Genomic DNA, 17,096 nt, shown 5'->3' on the forward strand with positions numbered 1-17,096 from the left:
TCTCTTGCACTTAGCACAAAATGGCATTTTATGGTAATTGAAAACAATTTTAAAATGGGCAGAGGAAATTGTTTAATCAAGTGGGACATGATAATCATATGCATATGATATATTTTCTCTGAAAGAAAGCCAAATGTGCTATATTGGACCTACTGACCAGGAGAAATCAGTATCATAAGTAGTTGAGGCCTTACTCTTGTGATTTCTAAAAAAAAATGATTTGAAGGGCAAATTTTGTAATTGTACACTTGAGGAACTTTGTCCATTGATGACTGAAGCCCCACAGATAGAAAATTTACCCTTTTCAAGTCATTCATTCCCTGATTTTTTTAAAACGTTTTTGAATATTTCATCTCCTGTCAGAATTTATTTTGGGGGTATTTGCTACATATGTACCTATTCCAAAAGAGCAAAGCATACTTAAATACCAACGGCAGGACTTTCCAGTTTTGCAGAAACCTGACGTTTTCGGTCCAGAGAATATTCTGCCCATGAAATAAATGGACCCCGACACCTGATTTTCTGGTGGTGCATATTTTAAGTGGGCTCACTGATCGTCCAACAGAGAATGCCTTTGGAGGGAAGACCTTCTGTAGTGGACCTGTGATGAGCATTGCCTGTGCTAACTATATTAGTGCATCCAATCAATCAAACTCCAAATGATTTCATAGGTTTTCAAACCCTTCAAAATTTAACAACCAGCCTTCATCAGCATAGTAATGTTGGATGCTGGGATCACACAGACATCTGTTGCAGAAGTGTTGCTATGATATCTTTCATTATTTGCATACTAGTATAATATGCTCACCTATATATGAGTAGGTATATTCACACACACATAATCTTCCAGAATATCGAAGTTAGAATGTTAACGGTAAATGGGTCACATTGGAGAAATTATTGATAATCTGCTTGAATAAATATCCGACATTAACGCGATGCCAATTCAATGGGATATTGAATTTGACTCTGGTTCATTGATGTTTCAGGTGGCCTAAGACTGTAGACAGGCTCCATCATTCGTGTGTGGAATTGGTTCTGTGCATGTTCATTTTGTTTATTTACCCTAACTGTCTAAGTGAGCCTTTGCCTTGATGATTACATGGCTGAGACGAAGTCGGAAAGTTTGATAGTGGAGGCTGAATCTAATTCTGAATTTTGGATTGATGCCCAGCAGGATACTTGCATCTTAGCATTTCTCTAGGCTCCACGAGGAACATTTAAACCCCTCCCCCAACCCACCACCCTGTCTTGATTTTCCCACACCTCACCCCACCCCCATCCCCCACCACCATCTTTTGCCACACTTATCTGAGTTCTGTTGGGCAGCCATGAACCATCTGATTTTCTGGAAGCAGACAGCCACCTCCTGCCTGTTAATGAGGTAGAAAGTGTAAATTCTCCAAACTAAGATAATCAAAGTTAAATATTTATACTCAGTGCGAAGCTGTTGAATTGTTTTTACTTTGCTTTAGCTTACTTTCCTGTGAATTGCTGCAACTTTTGAGAAAATAAAAGTGAAAGCAGGGGGATGGGGCAGGGAGTCAGTCAGTAGGAAGAAAGACTCAGTTAGGTGTGGCAAAAGAAATTGGCCCATGATGAAGTATTGCCCAAAAGTGTGAACTGAACATACAATGGGAAAGACTTTTGTTAAGTTATATAAGTATATATAAAATGCAATTCTCCTAGGCTACCAAGGTTCTGTTTCATTAAGTTTCCTTCCTGTTTCACTTTATTCAGAGTTTCTCCTCTTCAGAAGTCAGAAATTGTTGAGATGGTGAAGAAACAGGTGAAAGTTATAACATTAGCAATAGGCGACGGAGCAAATGATGTGGGAATGATCCAGACAGCACATGTTGGTGTTGGGATAAGTGGAAATGAGGGACTACAGGCAGCAAATTCTTCTGACTATTCTATAGCACAGGTAACTGAGTAGAAAATAATCATTTGACGAATAAATAAACTTTAATAACCCTCCGTCTGTAGATTTAATTTGAGATATTTCAGTTTCACTGTCATTACAAAGTACGGCTGATTTTCTGTTGAATGCAGTTAAGGGTGATTTTATTGAACCAAGTGGACCTTTACTGTTCTTACCTCATCAACCAAAAAACTGTTCAATTGATAGGATCATTATCCATACTGTTGGATCATTATATGTTCGAGGGTCATATTATCAACTCCAACTCCAAGAATGTGTGATTTGTGTTGATACTTCAATTTACTGTCAATTTATCAATATTTTCTAAAGCTACAAGACTTCGACTTTTCAGAAGTAACTCCAGTAATATATGCCAGGATATTTAGTGGTAGTTAATCATAATCTGGCAGTTTTATTTAAAACATTGGACAAATCCTATTCCAAAGTTTGAGAACATGTAAACAGTTTATTTGTGAAATTTGTGTAAGAGGATAATATACACTGAAGAGGGGAAATGTGTGTCCTTAATTTAGTTATCTTTTACATGGATCATATTATTCCTCAGGTTTCCTTCCTAGCAAAGAAATATCTCCAACGGTGGTGACACCAGCAGCACGCTATCAGTCCATTCCTATCAGCATTTTCTCCCTTCTGCTTTTTCAGCATTTTGACATTTAAATGGTAATTCTCCTCCTTAGTTCAACCCTGGTTCTCCTTGCTAATCTTTTAAGTCTTCTCTCCTTGTATCTGTTTAACTGGGCCATCTCTAAGTATAAATGATATAAAAACAAGAAATGCTGGAAATATTTAGCATGTCTGGCAGCATCTGTGGAGAGAGAAGCAGAGTTAACGTTTCAGGTCAGTGACCTTTCATCAGAACTGGTTAATTATAAATGAGCTTGGAAAGTCTGGACTGAAGTTAGGAGCACAAGTTACCATTTAAATATTCATGCTGAAAGAGCAGAAAATAGCTTATGGGAATGTGCAAAGAGTCTTCCTCCTTCAATTCAGGCTCCCACATTCAATTTAAAATTGGAAACAACCTGAACAAGTTGTAAGATAAACAGTAGGCGGGACTAAAGTTGAGAATGAGTTACTTTTTAAATATAATAATGCTGGAGGAACAGTGGATATGAATGTGCTGATTGAAATAAATGAATCATTTAGGTTGTTACAACTATCCAAATGCCTCATGGTCACTGTTACTGATACCAGCTTTTTATTCCCAGATTTTAAAAAAAACTAAATTCAAATTCTCAAACTACCATGGTGAAATATTAATTTTTGTTCTGGACTACTGGTCCAGAAACATAACCACTACACTACTGTAGTATAATGGGTTATTGTTGGTTCATTTCTGTGTATTTGCATATTTTTTGCATTACTGCATTGGCAGGTTATAACCAAAACATTGAAGGCACCGTTATTTGTATATTTTGATATGGAATGATATGGAAATGAAAAACCAAGGGCTGGATTTTACGTCGGGCAGACGGGAGCTGGCTACCAACGTGAAAATCGATGGCGAACCCGCTTCCGCCCAGCCCGGGGATCCAACCTGCATTTTACGGGTCCCTGGGCTTTAGTTGTTCCGAGGCAGGACTTCCACCCGCTTGAGGGAGGACGTCCTGCCTCATTGAACTGCCAGTCATTCATCAGGCTGGTAGCTCTTAGTCCCAGCAGCGCCACTGGAAGCGGTGGCCAATGCTGGGACTGCAGCCCACCGAAGACATGGAGGTAAGTAAGGATTGCCTTGCCAGGGAAATCGGTCGTGCCCCAGTGAGGCAAAGGTGGTTGTTTGGGGGGAAGGAGGGCATCTCAGGTCCTGGGGTTGGTAGGGGCCACCCCCCCCCCCCCCCCGGGTGCGCTGAGAGGCCGCCAAGTATCACTGGATGGCCTTTCACGTCTCCCGGACACCCGCTTGCCATGGTTACATACGCGTAGAGGCGGGCGAAGGCCCTTAAGTGGCCACCTAAGGGCCTGGATTGGCCTGTGGCGGGCAGCCTGTTTCTGCAAAACACCCCCCCCCCCCCCCCCCCCCCCCGGCCCACGTAAAGTAGGGCAGAGGCGGGAGTGGGCCGAGAAGGCCTCCTGGAGCCTCTCGCTCAATTTCTCAATTTTACGCCACTGCCCCCCCCCCCTGCCAAGCCCGGCTGCCATGTGGCTCGCCAGGGTGGCGTAAAATTCTGGCCCAAGTCTGAAGTTCAACTTGACATTTTTTTTTTAATTGTTAAAAGATCATTATTGTGTACTGGGTAATCATAATCCTTACATATTGTTCCTAGTTCAAGTATCTGAAGAACTTGCTGCTAGTTCATGGAGCCTGGAACTATAATCGTGTAGCAAAGTGTATCCTGTACTGCTTTTACAAGAACATAGTCTTGTACATTATTGAGGTAAGCTACTAGATTGCTCTCCTGATACCAATTCCTTTTATTGCCGATTGTTCTCACCTAACATCTGAAATTACAACCAGGAAAATCACTTAGTGCTACAGAGAGCTCTTGCTCAGCTATTCTCAGAAGTGCTGATCTTCTGCTGAAGCCAGTCTCAAATCATTGGGTAAACATTTTCTGCAGAAATCCATTCATTGAACATTAAAATCTGCCACGTAGTAAAGGTAGTTGTGTTGATGGTGACTAGGAATTCACAGCCATGCAATACTACCAGCTTTTTGATTCATTGTATACGTATTCTTTTTACTGAGCATTTTGACTTTCTTAATGTTTTAGAGAAAAACATCCTAAGATGTTGCTAAATTTTGGGTTTTTTTCTATGAATAACTTAAAATAGGTGTAACAGATAGTAGATGCCGATTGTTATTCGTATATAATTTTTTAAAAACTTCAATTTATGTAGTGTCTTGCATACCTCAGTATATCCCACAGCACTTTACTTTAAAAGTACATCATTGGCTGTATAGCTACTGTTGCAATTTGGGAAACGTGACAGCCAATTTGTGCGCAAGTTCCCACAATCAGCAATGAAATAATAATCAATTAATTTGTTTTTCTAATGGTATTTGCTGAGAGGTAAATAGTGGCCAGGACACTGGGAAAACTGGATTAAAGGGTCCAGCCTCCAGTACATGAATCCATCCTTCAGATTATTTGTTTTTAATTACAATTTAAAATAACGGCATCCCATTGGTAGTGCTGCACAACTATTTATGCTGCTGTTTTGTAACAAAACGTAAGACTTAATTTATCACCATGCATTCAACAGATATTGCATATTAAAGCCCTGACAGACACTCAGTTAAATTGGAAAATAATAGATGGTACTAAAGTAACGCCCAAAAAAGATGATTCGTACACATAGGTTGCTCAGAGGCTACGTGCCGAGGTGCTTCCTCCCCAATACCATGTAGTTATTTTAGTGCTACTCAAGGCCACTGTTCAAACCTGCTTGCCACCTGGTGGCAGGAAATGCCTTCCATTTAGGAATGTACAAAGAAGCTTTGAGAGCAGAACTATGGAGTAGTCTCAGTTCTGTTTGCCTACTGTTCCAACTCAACGCTAATAGGAGTGAGGTGAGAGCATATGAAAGGGAGCAGGATTAAAGAAAAATAATCAATGTGTTGATTGGATCTTGTGACATCTCAAGTTAGTATTCTTCCTGTATGCACAGTTGGCTACATAGAACTTAGAGCCACGACTTTAGGAGTGCGTTTGGGGCAAGCAGGAAACTCATATGGACAGCTAAGCTTGAGGCCTGAGCCATTTTGACTCCCAGGCCTCATTACGATATCATGGGCAGGCTGCACCAACCCCCCACCACCACCCCTGTCCCCCAATTTCATGTGGCATTGGGCAACCCATTCCACCGTTATGCACAATTTCCAACACTTAGTGTAGTTTAATATAGGAGTATGATTTCGGAATTGTCTGAGTAAGTTATCAGAACTGCTGAGCAATGAGCTGATCTCCAGATGTTGTGATGGTCCTCTTTCTGTTGTTTTCTCTTCCCCCTGTTCCTCGTCCAATGAGTCCTGCTGCCGCTGTTCCTCTGCCTCCTCCAAAGGCAGACCTCTTCCTAAGGCAAGGTTGTGAAGTATGTAGCACACGCTTATACTGGCATCTCTTCAAAGGGCATATTCTTGGCAATCCCCTGCCCAGACCTGTCAGCACACCTGAGCATCATCTTCAGCATCCCACCTGTACTGAGTTATAATCTTAGTGGAGCCATGGCTTCTATTATATCAGTGTTGCTTGGAGGTTGTTGTGTTTTGAAACAGTGTCATGAACCACATCTGTTGTGGGTATCCCTTACCCCAGCAGCCAGCTTGGGAGGTTGAAATACTGGGCAGATGGTAGAGTGTCTCAGGATAAATGTCATAGCTGCCTGGGTACTTTGCAGAAACTTACATAATCCTGTTTCTGTGATCAGCCACTAGCTGAACATTGATTGGAGTGGTAACATTTTCTCTAGTGATGGTTTGCCCTGATGGCAACTTCTGCAATCAGTGATTCCCTGAACGTGGAGACCAGTCACTGCTACAAATCCCCAAACGCTCTCCTGCTTCCTGGTAACTGTTGAGGTCAATGGGGAAGATTTAATTGGTCAGCCCTGGTGACGAGGGCATCGGTAATCTGGTTAATGTATCTGTTTCCTACAAACTGGAAAGAGTGAGTGATGAAAAGTTGAGGGTTGTGATGCCTTTGAGGGCCACTGGCAAAGCATAGCCCACTGGTCCAGCAGGCAACAGGTCCTGTTGCAGACATCTGAGAGAGTCTGCCTGGTGAAATGAAGCCACCTGACACACTGCACCTCAGTCAACTCGAGGAAAATTAGCTCTCGCTCTCGCTCCGTTTCTCTCTTTACTTTCCCCTTTCCTCTCTCCTCACTGTCACTGTCTTCCTGGGACCTAAGCCTTATTACTGGAGAGCTACAGGAGGAAGTGAATATGGAGCCAACTTTGAGGATGAAGGGTAAGAGTCATTGTCACACACATGCCTTTGATCTGCATTCTGCAGACCGGTCAGGCTTCAGGACATGACCTTCATTTTATAAATTTCCGTTTTCATAGAACAGATATCACGAGGTAACTCTCAACAGCATAAAAAATCCAAACCCTGAACCAAATGATGAGAGATTAAGAGGGGTAACCCAACGCTGGGTCAAAGCGCTGAGTTTGAAGAATGATCTCAAAAGAAGAGAGTGATGTTGAAGGGGTTTTAGGGTAAGAATTCTAGAGAATGGGCCTTAGTGGCTGAAAGTAAGAAAATCTCATTCTACCTCTTATACACTGAAATTCTTTATTGTAAAATTTGATTGGTCAAAACTTTAAGTGATTACAGTGATAGTTCTTGGCTCTGATTAGTTGAAGTTCTGGGGTGTGATTGATACAGTGTAATTATTGTAAGGGACTACAATATATGGGTTTCCTGCAGTAGTTCTTGTGAAAGATTGGCGGAACCCCCAAGAAAATACTTTAAATGGTTGTTTTCAGACACAAACATCAACACTATTCTTCCGTCAGAGTTGCAGCAGGAAAACGGGGGAGCCCCTAACAATATGGAAAGCTGTTACTAATATATCTTGTGCTGTATAATATGAGTTGAGCAGATAATGCTGTTCACAGCTGCTAAGTTGTTATACCATGTAACACACAATGCAATAGAACAATTAAAAATCAATGTTATAATTAAACACCCAATATAGTAAATTAATATAGGAAATCCCTCTTGTTTGGCCACTGTCTGTCCTGCTTCATCATCTGACTCCCCAGTTATTTCTTCTACTCTGGAAACTTTCCAGTAGTTGTACTAAAAGAAGACTTGATATGCCTCTCAATTTTTTTTATACAAATCGTGGATTTTCTATGCCCATTATGGTGAAATCAGACCCAAGAGGCAGCCCTCAGCTTGGCTGCCAGTACCAGTATAGTCCAACTTAATGCACTTTTACTGGAGTCAAACCCTAGCTGGAAGCTTGAGACTGTCATACTCAAGCTAGTGTCATACCCCATGAGATATAATGAATAAGCGCCATCAGTATTTTCATTACAAAATAATGCTGTACTCCAGTAGCTGCCACAGTCTAGAGCCTGGGGACAATAGCTCCAGTACAGCCCTAGCTACTGTTTTAACTGAGACCAGTCAGACTATAATTGCAGTTAGCTCCCTGGAGGAAAGGGCAGAAACTTAATGGACAAGTCACCTTTGGGTTGTCGTTGTTAATTGTTTAGCAGTCAATTACAAAAAGGCATTATTTGAGTATGGCGCTGATGAGAGTGGTATTGGTAAACTAAAAAGAGATGGGAAATATCTGTAGAAAATTCTTTTGTAAATCTTGCTCAGAATGGCATTAATTTGAAGCTCTTTAGCATTTATACCCGGTCCCAAATGCTGTAAACAAATCCCATCTGTCTCTGTCTTTCTTGACTTGCAGACTTCATCTGAATCACATATGTCTAGCACATTGAGAGAAGGAATCTGTTAATAACTGTCTCCTGAGCCGTGTCTCAACAATTTCACTTCATGATTCACTATTAAATCTATTTAAATATAATGAGGCAAATTGTTACACTAGTTTGTTTGCTTTTCTATCTTAAACTATAGACATTTGCACGTTCACTCGGGCGATTTGATTTGTGAGCAGCGACTGTTCATCTGGAGGCCAGCTGAGCTACAAATTGGTAAATGGGGAATTTGTAGCGATTCATGCTTCTATAATCAGATTTAATGAACCGTGGAGTGTTACAGAGTTGCCGTGACATGGTAGCTCTTGGATAGTTTTGACATTCATTTGTGAAGCCTGTCAGATTTTCTTCAAGAATCTAACAGGATGGGGACAACAACTGTGTGAAGTTATATTCTGCGCATTCCATGAATATATAACTAAATAAAAAGTTCTTATTTTCAACTTTTGAAATACTGTTTGTACTGTTTGCTAATCTCTTACAAAAATAGTTGCGAATACTTTCATAATGCCTTTTTAACTTTGTTTTCGCTAAATTTTTCAAGCAGTAATACTTGTGAGATAAGTGAGATCAGGAAATTGCACATAACAGATTTTTGAAACATTCTGTTTTGTTAAACGGTGTTCAACTACTTAGTTTATATTTTATATATCAGCAACAATTATCAAATCAAGTGGTGTATTTAGGTCTGATCTTGTAGTAGAAGGAAGCAGTATGCATTTCACATTAGTTAGAACGCTTCATTACACTTTTCGATTGACTCAAATTTCAAATTCCTCAAAGACGAATAAATCAGAGCTCTAAATGTGGGAAACAATTTACCAATTTAAAAAGAAAACTGGACAAATCAAATCATTTAGTTAATATAAAATATATGTGAAAGTCTTTCCATCACTGTTTTTGTTGACTTAGGTATCTTTTGTTTAAAAGTAAGAGACCTAAAAATCCACAAGAGCAGCAACCGAGCATCAAGTGCCAGGTGTGCCCATTGGGAGCCTCCAGCGCTGACCCGGTCAGAATTTGTGGGGTCAGGGGAAGGTTCCCACATTTAAATGTCTGGTAAGTGCCTGCATCACTCGGGATGCTTCTCGTCTGCCTGTCAGCAGAGGAGGCCATCAATCCAGGCAAAAGAGAAGAGTGACTGGTCCAGGCCCCTGTCACCCCATCAACCTACTTCATCTAGTCCAGTGCAGTAATACCAGAGGACATGGCCTGCACTTCAAGGCTGGTAGATTCAAAACAAATTTGCAGAACCATTGGGCCCGATTTTAACCCTGTGCAAGTGGATGTGTTTTGAATGGCTTAAAACTGGGCCCATTATTTCAGTGAGTGAGTCAATCTATGGAACACACTCACTAGGACACAGTGGAAGCAGTTAGTACTGATTCATTCAAATGCAGATTAGGTTTCTTTCAAAATAAAACATTTCGGGAAAAACTATACAAGTAATTTGTGACATGATGTGTGGTTAGTATAGGGTTTTCTTTACCCCATGTTTGGGTCTGTTGTAGATTAATTGATGCAGGTTGATTGCGATGATTAGTCAACACCTCCAGTATTGTATCACGTGACTTCCCTGATGGTGGTAGACGAGCTGGATGAACTTTAGTCTTTTTCGCCTAGCAATTCCAATGCTGTCCTGTTCCTAAACTTGGAAGCATCCTACTTGTTGCCTCTTGGCTCCCTTTATAAGGTTGCTGAAGTATTGTTCGATTTTCCTATAATGTGTGTGCCCAGGCCAAATTCCGCTCCTGTGCACTCCACAAAGTTCATGGACCTCCTGGTCAGCATATCTTTCACTGGGCATACTGGCCCACCAGCCCATTTCCAGACCAGGGATGAGGATACTTCAAGGCTGAGAGTTTGCAATCCCCAGCCATGTCTCTTTGTCCTGATGTCCTTTCTTTAGTTGGGCAGCAGCTCCAGCCCAAACAAGAGCTATGAAAACTGGTGGGTAAAGCTAGGAACTGGTGTTTCTGGGCCTTGCTCTAATTTCTGATCCTTTGAACTGATTGATGAGGTCTGGAAGCACTGTGAATTTTCATCAAGATTTTTATTATACACATGAATAATGAAATGTTTCAAAATAACATTCTTAAACTTGCCATTATGTTATGATTTTGTGCATTTCATTACATTTATTGATATTTTTAGCATGAGGTAATTTGTCCAAAACATGGAGCTATAATTTAATGCTGGTTAGGCCAGCATTTATTGCCCATCCCTAATTGCCCTTGAACTGAGTGGCTTGCTAAGCCATTTCAGAAGGCATTTAAGAGTCAACCACATTGCTGTGGGTCGAGAGTCACATGTCGGCCAGACCAGGTAAGGACGGCAGATTTCCTTCCCTTAAGGACATTAGTGAACCAGATGGGTGTTTACAACGATCGACAAAGGTTTCATAGTCACTAGTTTTTAATTCCATATTTATTAATTGAAATCAAATTTCACCATCTGCCATGGTGGGATTCGAACCCATGCCCCCAGAGCATTAGCCTGGGCTCTGGATTACTAGTCCAGTTTTTTTTTCATTCATGGGATGTGGGCGATGCTGGCCAGGCCAGCATTAATTGCCCTTGAGAAGGTGGTGGTGAGCTGCCTTCTTGAACCGCTGCAGTCCATGTGGGGTAGGTACACCCACAGTGCTGTTAGGAAGGGAGTTCCAGGATTTTGACCTAGCAACAGTGAAGGAACGGCGATATAGTTCCAAGTCAGGATGGTGTGTGACTTGGAGGGGAACTTGCAGGTGGTGGTGTTCCCATGTATGTGCTGCCCTTGTCCTAGTTGGTAGAGGTCGCCGGTTTGGAAGTCCAGTGACATTACCACTACACCACTCCCTCCCCTGTATCCTCTGTTTTAGTTTCTATTACTGAGGTTTCAACCATTACCTTTTCTGTTCTTCTAGCTTTTATTTAGTTATGTTTGAGGTGGAGAGAGAATGATCACAGAGTGGTCATGTAGAATAAACTCCCAGATTTATGCCTTTGCGTGTAAATGTGTATGTATGTATGTGCCTATATAAAATATACATGCATACATAAAATATAATCAAAAATAATCATCTAGTGATTCTCCCACAGTAAGTCACAGACTCTTTTTTTTTTAAAATACAGGAACATTTATACCATGTAAAAGACAACAAAATTCCACTTGGAATCAAGACTTCCACCTCCCATTTATTTAACTTGTGTATAATCATTATTTTACTACCATTAGAATTTTAAACTTCAAGCATTTTTCCATCTGATTGGTAATGTCATATTTTCCAGCAACCTTTAACTTCTATAAGTAAAAGGAGGAAAAAGTAGTTCTGTAGAGTTTTGAGAATCTGCTTTCAAGTATAGGATAAAATTCTTGTAGACTCTTGTACTACGTGGCTTTTTAACAGTAAAAAATCTAGGCTGACACTTTAGCGAGTACTGCATTGTCAGATGTGTTGTCTTTGGATGAGATGTGTGTTTAATATGTACAATATGTCAAACATTCCGAGAATTTGTGGACTCCACAGAGGGGCTGAAATATATAAAAATCATATTTCATCACATTCTTACAATGGAAGTATTTCTCAGTACTATCATTAACTTATATGCCTTGTATTGTGATCTGGACTACTAACATGTCTACTATTACTTTAGACCATAAAATAGCTCCAATTTTGTACAAATTAGTTAATTAAATATTTTTCTGTCTATCCTACATTTTGTACTTTTATGCAAAGGTACTTAGAAATTGCTATTTACTATTTTGTGAAAAGCAGCATATCAACTTGCCATTCATCTTATTTGCCATTTGTGGGGTTGTGCTACACATTTCTCGTCATGACAGCAGTGACTGTACTTCAAAAGTAATGAAAGAGACTCAAGTAAAAGGGAAAAACTGCATGGGGAATCCATGTGCAGTGAAATCAGAATGACAGGTTGACCAATTAGAACTAAAACTGACCCCATAAGATGTGTGCTAGACTCCTGAGAATTAATAGTAGGTGAGTGGTTCAGCTCCTGAAAATGTTTTTGGTAAGCAGAAGCTCTGGCTATGGTAGACTTGATTTGCTATGTTGTATTTGATTTGTTCTCATTCCTAAGAATGATAGGTCAAACTCCAGCTGTGCATTGTAATTATATTATGACCTGGACCAGCTAATCACTGGTAAAATGGCAGGAATGGAATGCTGTAAAATATTTTCAAAATTGTTCAACTCTAGATTACTCTGCATTATATTAAACTCCAATTCTAAAAATATGACTTAAATAGCCAATCTAACCTCAATTAACTGTCCTAAGTATAAGCAGAAGCAAGGCAGGGTTAAAAGGAAAATGCATAAAGAGTTGCTTCTTAACTGTTATAGATTCCATTAGCTTTTCTATCATTGGAGACAGGAATGACTGAGCACTAAGATAAGTATGAGCTGATCAAAGAATCAGCATGGATTTCTGAAGGATGGGTCATGTATGACAAATCACCCATGGTGAATAGAGGAGAGGCTGCAGAGGTTGTCTGTATGGACTTGCAGAAGGCATTTGGTTTTGCACAAGAGATTTTTAATAAAAAAGAAAATTAAAGGGCTGGGATCTGAGCTGGGGCCTCAGCATTTCACTGAATATATTAATATTATTGGATGAAGGAATAGAGAATTGTATATCACAGTTTCCCGATGGCCCTATGTTAGGAGGCACAGTAAGTTGTGTGGATGAGAGAAGGTTTTTTTTTTATTTGTTTGTGGGATGTGGGCGCCACTGGCTAGGCCAACATTTATTGCCCATCCCTTATTCCCCTTGAACTGAATGGCTTGCTAGGCCATTTCAGAAGGCATTTAAGAGTCAACCATATTGCTATGGGTCTGGAGTCACATGTAGGCCAGATCAGGTAAGGACAGCAGATTTCCTTCCCTAAATGACATTGGTGAACCAGATGTGTTTTTACAACAAGCGGCAATGGTTTCATGGTTACCTTTAGACTAGCTTTTAATTCCAGATTTATTAATTGAATTCAAGAACTGGATTTTACCAACCCTGTGACGTCAGGTTTCGTGGCAGTGGGATGGGGCAGGGGACACAAATGCCTCCAGGAGAGGGCTGCCACGCACCCCGACACCCGGAGGGCCCTGCCCGATATTACCAGCGGTGGCAAGGCCTCGTGGAGGCCCCCCTGCCGCTTGGTGACAGGACCCTAATTTGAATATTTAAATAAATTAAAATGATTGATTTAATAAAGTTCACGTCGCCGCCTGATGTCACGCTGCGATCTTTGGCCTAGCAGCCGCGATCCCGTGCCTTCACATCCCCATGCTTGGAAACCAGGCGCAATACTGGTGGGGAGTGAGGGGAGGTAAATTTGCCAGTGTTGGGGGTGGGGAACGGGGTCAAATTAACGTCATGGGTGTAGGGGATGGTGGGAAGGCTTGCAGTTGAAAGTTTGTGCAGTTTGGGGTGGTGGGGTGGAAGGTCAGGTGGTAAAGGTAAGCCTTTTAGGGAAGGGGGAGGGCAAATAATTAATTTAATTGTTTTTGGGGGGGTTGGAGAGGGGTTAAAGAAATGTATTTATTTTAATTCAATTTACCTTTAAATATTTAAATTAGCCAGTAAGGCTGATAGCCCTTCAAAAATGCACACAGGCAGCTGACACCATTGCTGGCGACGGAAAACCTGCTCCCTCCATGTGATCGGGGAGTGGAGGGGCGGGGGGGCCCCGCCCTGGGGCTGCAGTCTTCCATGCGGCAGCTCAATGGTGTGCGGCCCGCATGGATGGGCCGCCATTTTGTCGTCATAAAATCCAGTCCCAAATTTCACATCTGCCATGGTGGATTCGAACCCATGTCCCCAGATTACTAGTCCAGTGACATTACCACTATGCCAACGCTTCCCCAAAAGGACATGGATATGCTGAGTAAGTGAGCAAAATTATGGTAGATGGAGTTCAATGTAGAAAAATGAGAGGTCATCCAGTTCAGATCTGAGAAGGACAAATTAGGATATTTTGTTAATGGCAAGAGTCTAGGACCTGTGGAAGAGCAAAGAGATTTAGGTGTCCATGTACATAAATCACTAATAGATATTGCACAGGTACTAAAGCTAATCAAAAAGACTAGTGGAATGTTGATTTTTATCTCATGGGGGGGTTTGAAATACAAAAGTGAGGAAGTGAAGCTTCAGTTATACTGAGCCTTGATCAGATCCCATCTCGTGTAGTTTTTAAGCACTAACTCTCAGGAAGGATATATTGACCTTGAAAGGGGCATAGCACAGATTCACCAGGTCAATATCCGAGCTTAAAGGATTAAATTATGAAGACATGAAGGTTGCATAAACCTGGCTTGTATTCCCTTGAGTTTATATGGTTGAGATGTACTGTAATCAGGTGTTTAATATGATGAAGGGATTTGATAGGGTCGGGTGCAAAGATACTATCGACTCTGAAGGGGGAGTCCAGAACAAAAGGACAGAATAAAATTAGAGCTAGATCATTCAGGAGCAAAATCAGAAAGCACTTTTTCACACAAAAAGTAAAATATAGAACTCACCCCCAAAAGGGGAGATTTTGGGAACTTTTCAAGACTGAGATTTTTAGATTTTTGTTGGATAAGAGTTTCAAGGAATATGGAGAGAAGGTGGGTAAATGAAGTTGAGGTACAGATCAGGCATGATTTAATTGTACGGTGGAAAAGGCTCGAGGAACTGAAAGGCCTACTCCGATTCATATGTAGCAGTTGACTATTGTGAAGAATCTTTCTGCTGCTATCCAATATTTGGAAGCAGTATGTTAACTGAGTTTTTAAAATTCATTTGTGGGATGTGGGCGTCGCTGACTAGGCCAGCATTTATTGCCCATCAATAATTGCCCTTAAATAAAAACAGAAAGTGCTGGAAATAATCAGGAAGTCTGGCAGCATCTGTGGAAAGAGAAGCAGAGTTAACATTTCAGGTCTGTGACCTTTCATCAGAACATCCATCTAAAATGATGGTTTTATTGTCACTATTACACTAACTTTTAATTCCATATTTTTTATTAGTTGAATTAAAATTTCACCATCTGCCGCGGTGGGATTCAAACCTATGCCCCAGGGCATTTAGCCTGGGCTCTGTATTACTAGTCGAGTGACATTACCACTATGCCACCACCTCCCCTTTTCTTGGGCTGAAGGAATTGGTGTAATTTTACTTATGACTACCATCGTAGGAATTAAATTATTTTTGTAGTTGTATCAGAACTTCAGTTTAAAACATTTTTGATACAGCATATGATTATATTTCCATGAAATGGGCAAAATAGCACTACATTGATCTATCTGCACAGTAATAAGTAGTTCTCTACTCATAACCACTGTATTGGAGGGAGGGGGAGTTAATTAGCATACAGGATCTAATTTGCCAGTGTGATATTTGCTAAAGAAAATGAATGTGGAAATATTGTATAAATGTATTTTAGAATTTGAAATACGTTCCAGCAGTTACTATTGTAGTTTGGGATCAGAATGAACAGTTCATTTTCTGTGCTCAAAGAAAGCCTCACAGAAAGGATCGATAATACGATTGGATTATTGTGGGACCTCTGAATTTTGTAACATTTAGGTGAGGTTTTTTTTAAATACTGTCCCATAAGGTTGGGCAGATATCAACCTAACTATGCCATGTGTTACAACCGAGGTGGGAGGAGTTCACTGTTAATTCAGTCCCACTTCTCCACAGGTCACAGCATATTCTTTCAAGTTTTCCCACTTACCAAAACAGTCAATCAGATACACTATTTTCCCCAGAATAGGACATACTAACCAGATTTCTTTACTGAACAACAAAATTAACAGTTTATGATAAAACAAGTCTTAACTAGTAATGAAATAAAACAATATCACGCAGATCAGTAAATTTGAGGAGATAGACAGATTTTTAATTAGTAATGGGTTGAAGGGTTATGGAGAACAGGCAGGAAAGTGGAGTTGAGGCAGAGATGAGATCAGCCATGATCGTATTGAATGGCAGAGTAGGCTCGAGGGGCTGAATTGTCTACTCCTGCTCCTAGTTCTTATGTTCTTTCTACCTTAATCAAATTTTAAAGTCCCTTTTTACCTTGGACCTTTCACACTCACACACGCGCATACACACACATATATATGTATATATATATAAATTGGTTAGCTGAAAAAATCAAAAGAGATTTTTAGATTAGAACTCTGTTACAGACATAAAAACACACCTGGGCAGATCACTAACCCACCCCTGAAAAAAAAGCAGATGCAACATGCTGCATCAAGCTGGCACACAGTCTAACCTCTGAGAAAAAGCAGACAGGTCAATAGAATATTCAATACAGTTCTTTTCAGATGGCGTTGAGAATTATTTTTTAGCAGGCTTTCTTGAAATATAGGAAACAAGATGAATCAACACAGAAAACTTCACAGAATCTTTTAGGGAATTGCGGGAGAACAAGCTGGGTTGTAGTGTTCTGTTCTTACTTGGAATTCTACCCTTCTTCTGTCCTTTTTTGACACTTCAGCAGCACTTGACTTTTATCTCTTTCCAGAAGGTAACACATATACCCACTGACTAACAACCAAAAAGCTTGGTGAGTTTTTTTCTACCCATCCCAGGGGCTCTCTGTTATTACCGGGCTTGTCCAATCAAAGCAGTGCTTGTCATTCAATGGCATTACAGTCGTTGAATCCCCCACGATCAAGATCCTGGGGGTCACCATTGACCGGAAACTGAACTGGTCCAGCCACATAAATACTGTGGCTACAAGTGCAGGTCAGAGGCTAGG

At 40.6% G+C, this 17,096-nt stretch overlaps 1 protein-coding gene across 4 annotated transcripts in view; it reads left to right on the forward strand.

Moving 5' to 3' along the window:
• Positions 1-17,096, forward strand: part of atp8a1 (ATPase phospholipid transporting 8A1) — a 522,190-nt gene that overhangs the window by 378,587 nt on the left and 126,507 nt on the right. For all 4 annotated transcript variants that reach the window (XM_068036156.1, XM_068036147.1, XM_068036163.1 and 1 more), the window contains 2 exons: positions 1,741-1,924; positions 4,207-4,317. In XM_068036156.1, the coding sequence (XP_067892257.1) occupies positions 1,741-1,924; positions 4,207-4,317 (295 nt within the window). The remainder of the gene's footprint in view (positions 1-1,740; positions 1,925-4,206; positions 4,318-17,096) is intronic.

Source organism: Heterodontus francisci, chromosome 1, assembly GCF_036365525.1.
Source record: "Heterodontus francisci isolate sHetFra1 chromosome 1, sHetFra1.hap1, whole genome shotgun sequence".
Taxonomy (NCBI): domain Eukaryota; kingdom Metazoa; phylum Chordata; class Chondrichthyes; order Heterodontiformes; family Heterodontidae; genus Heterodontus; species Heterodontus francisci.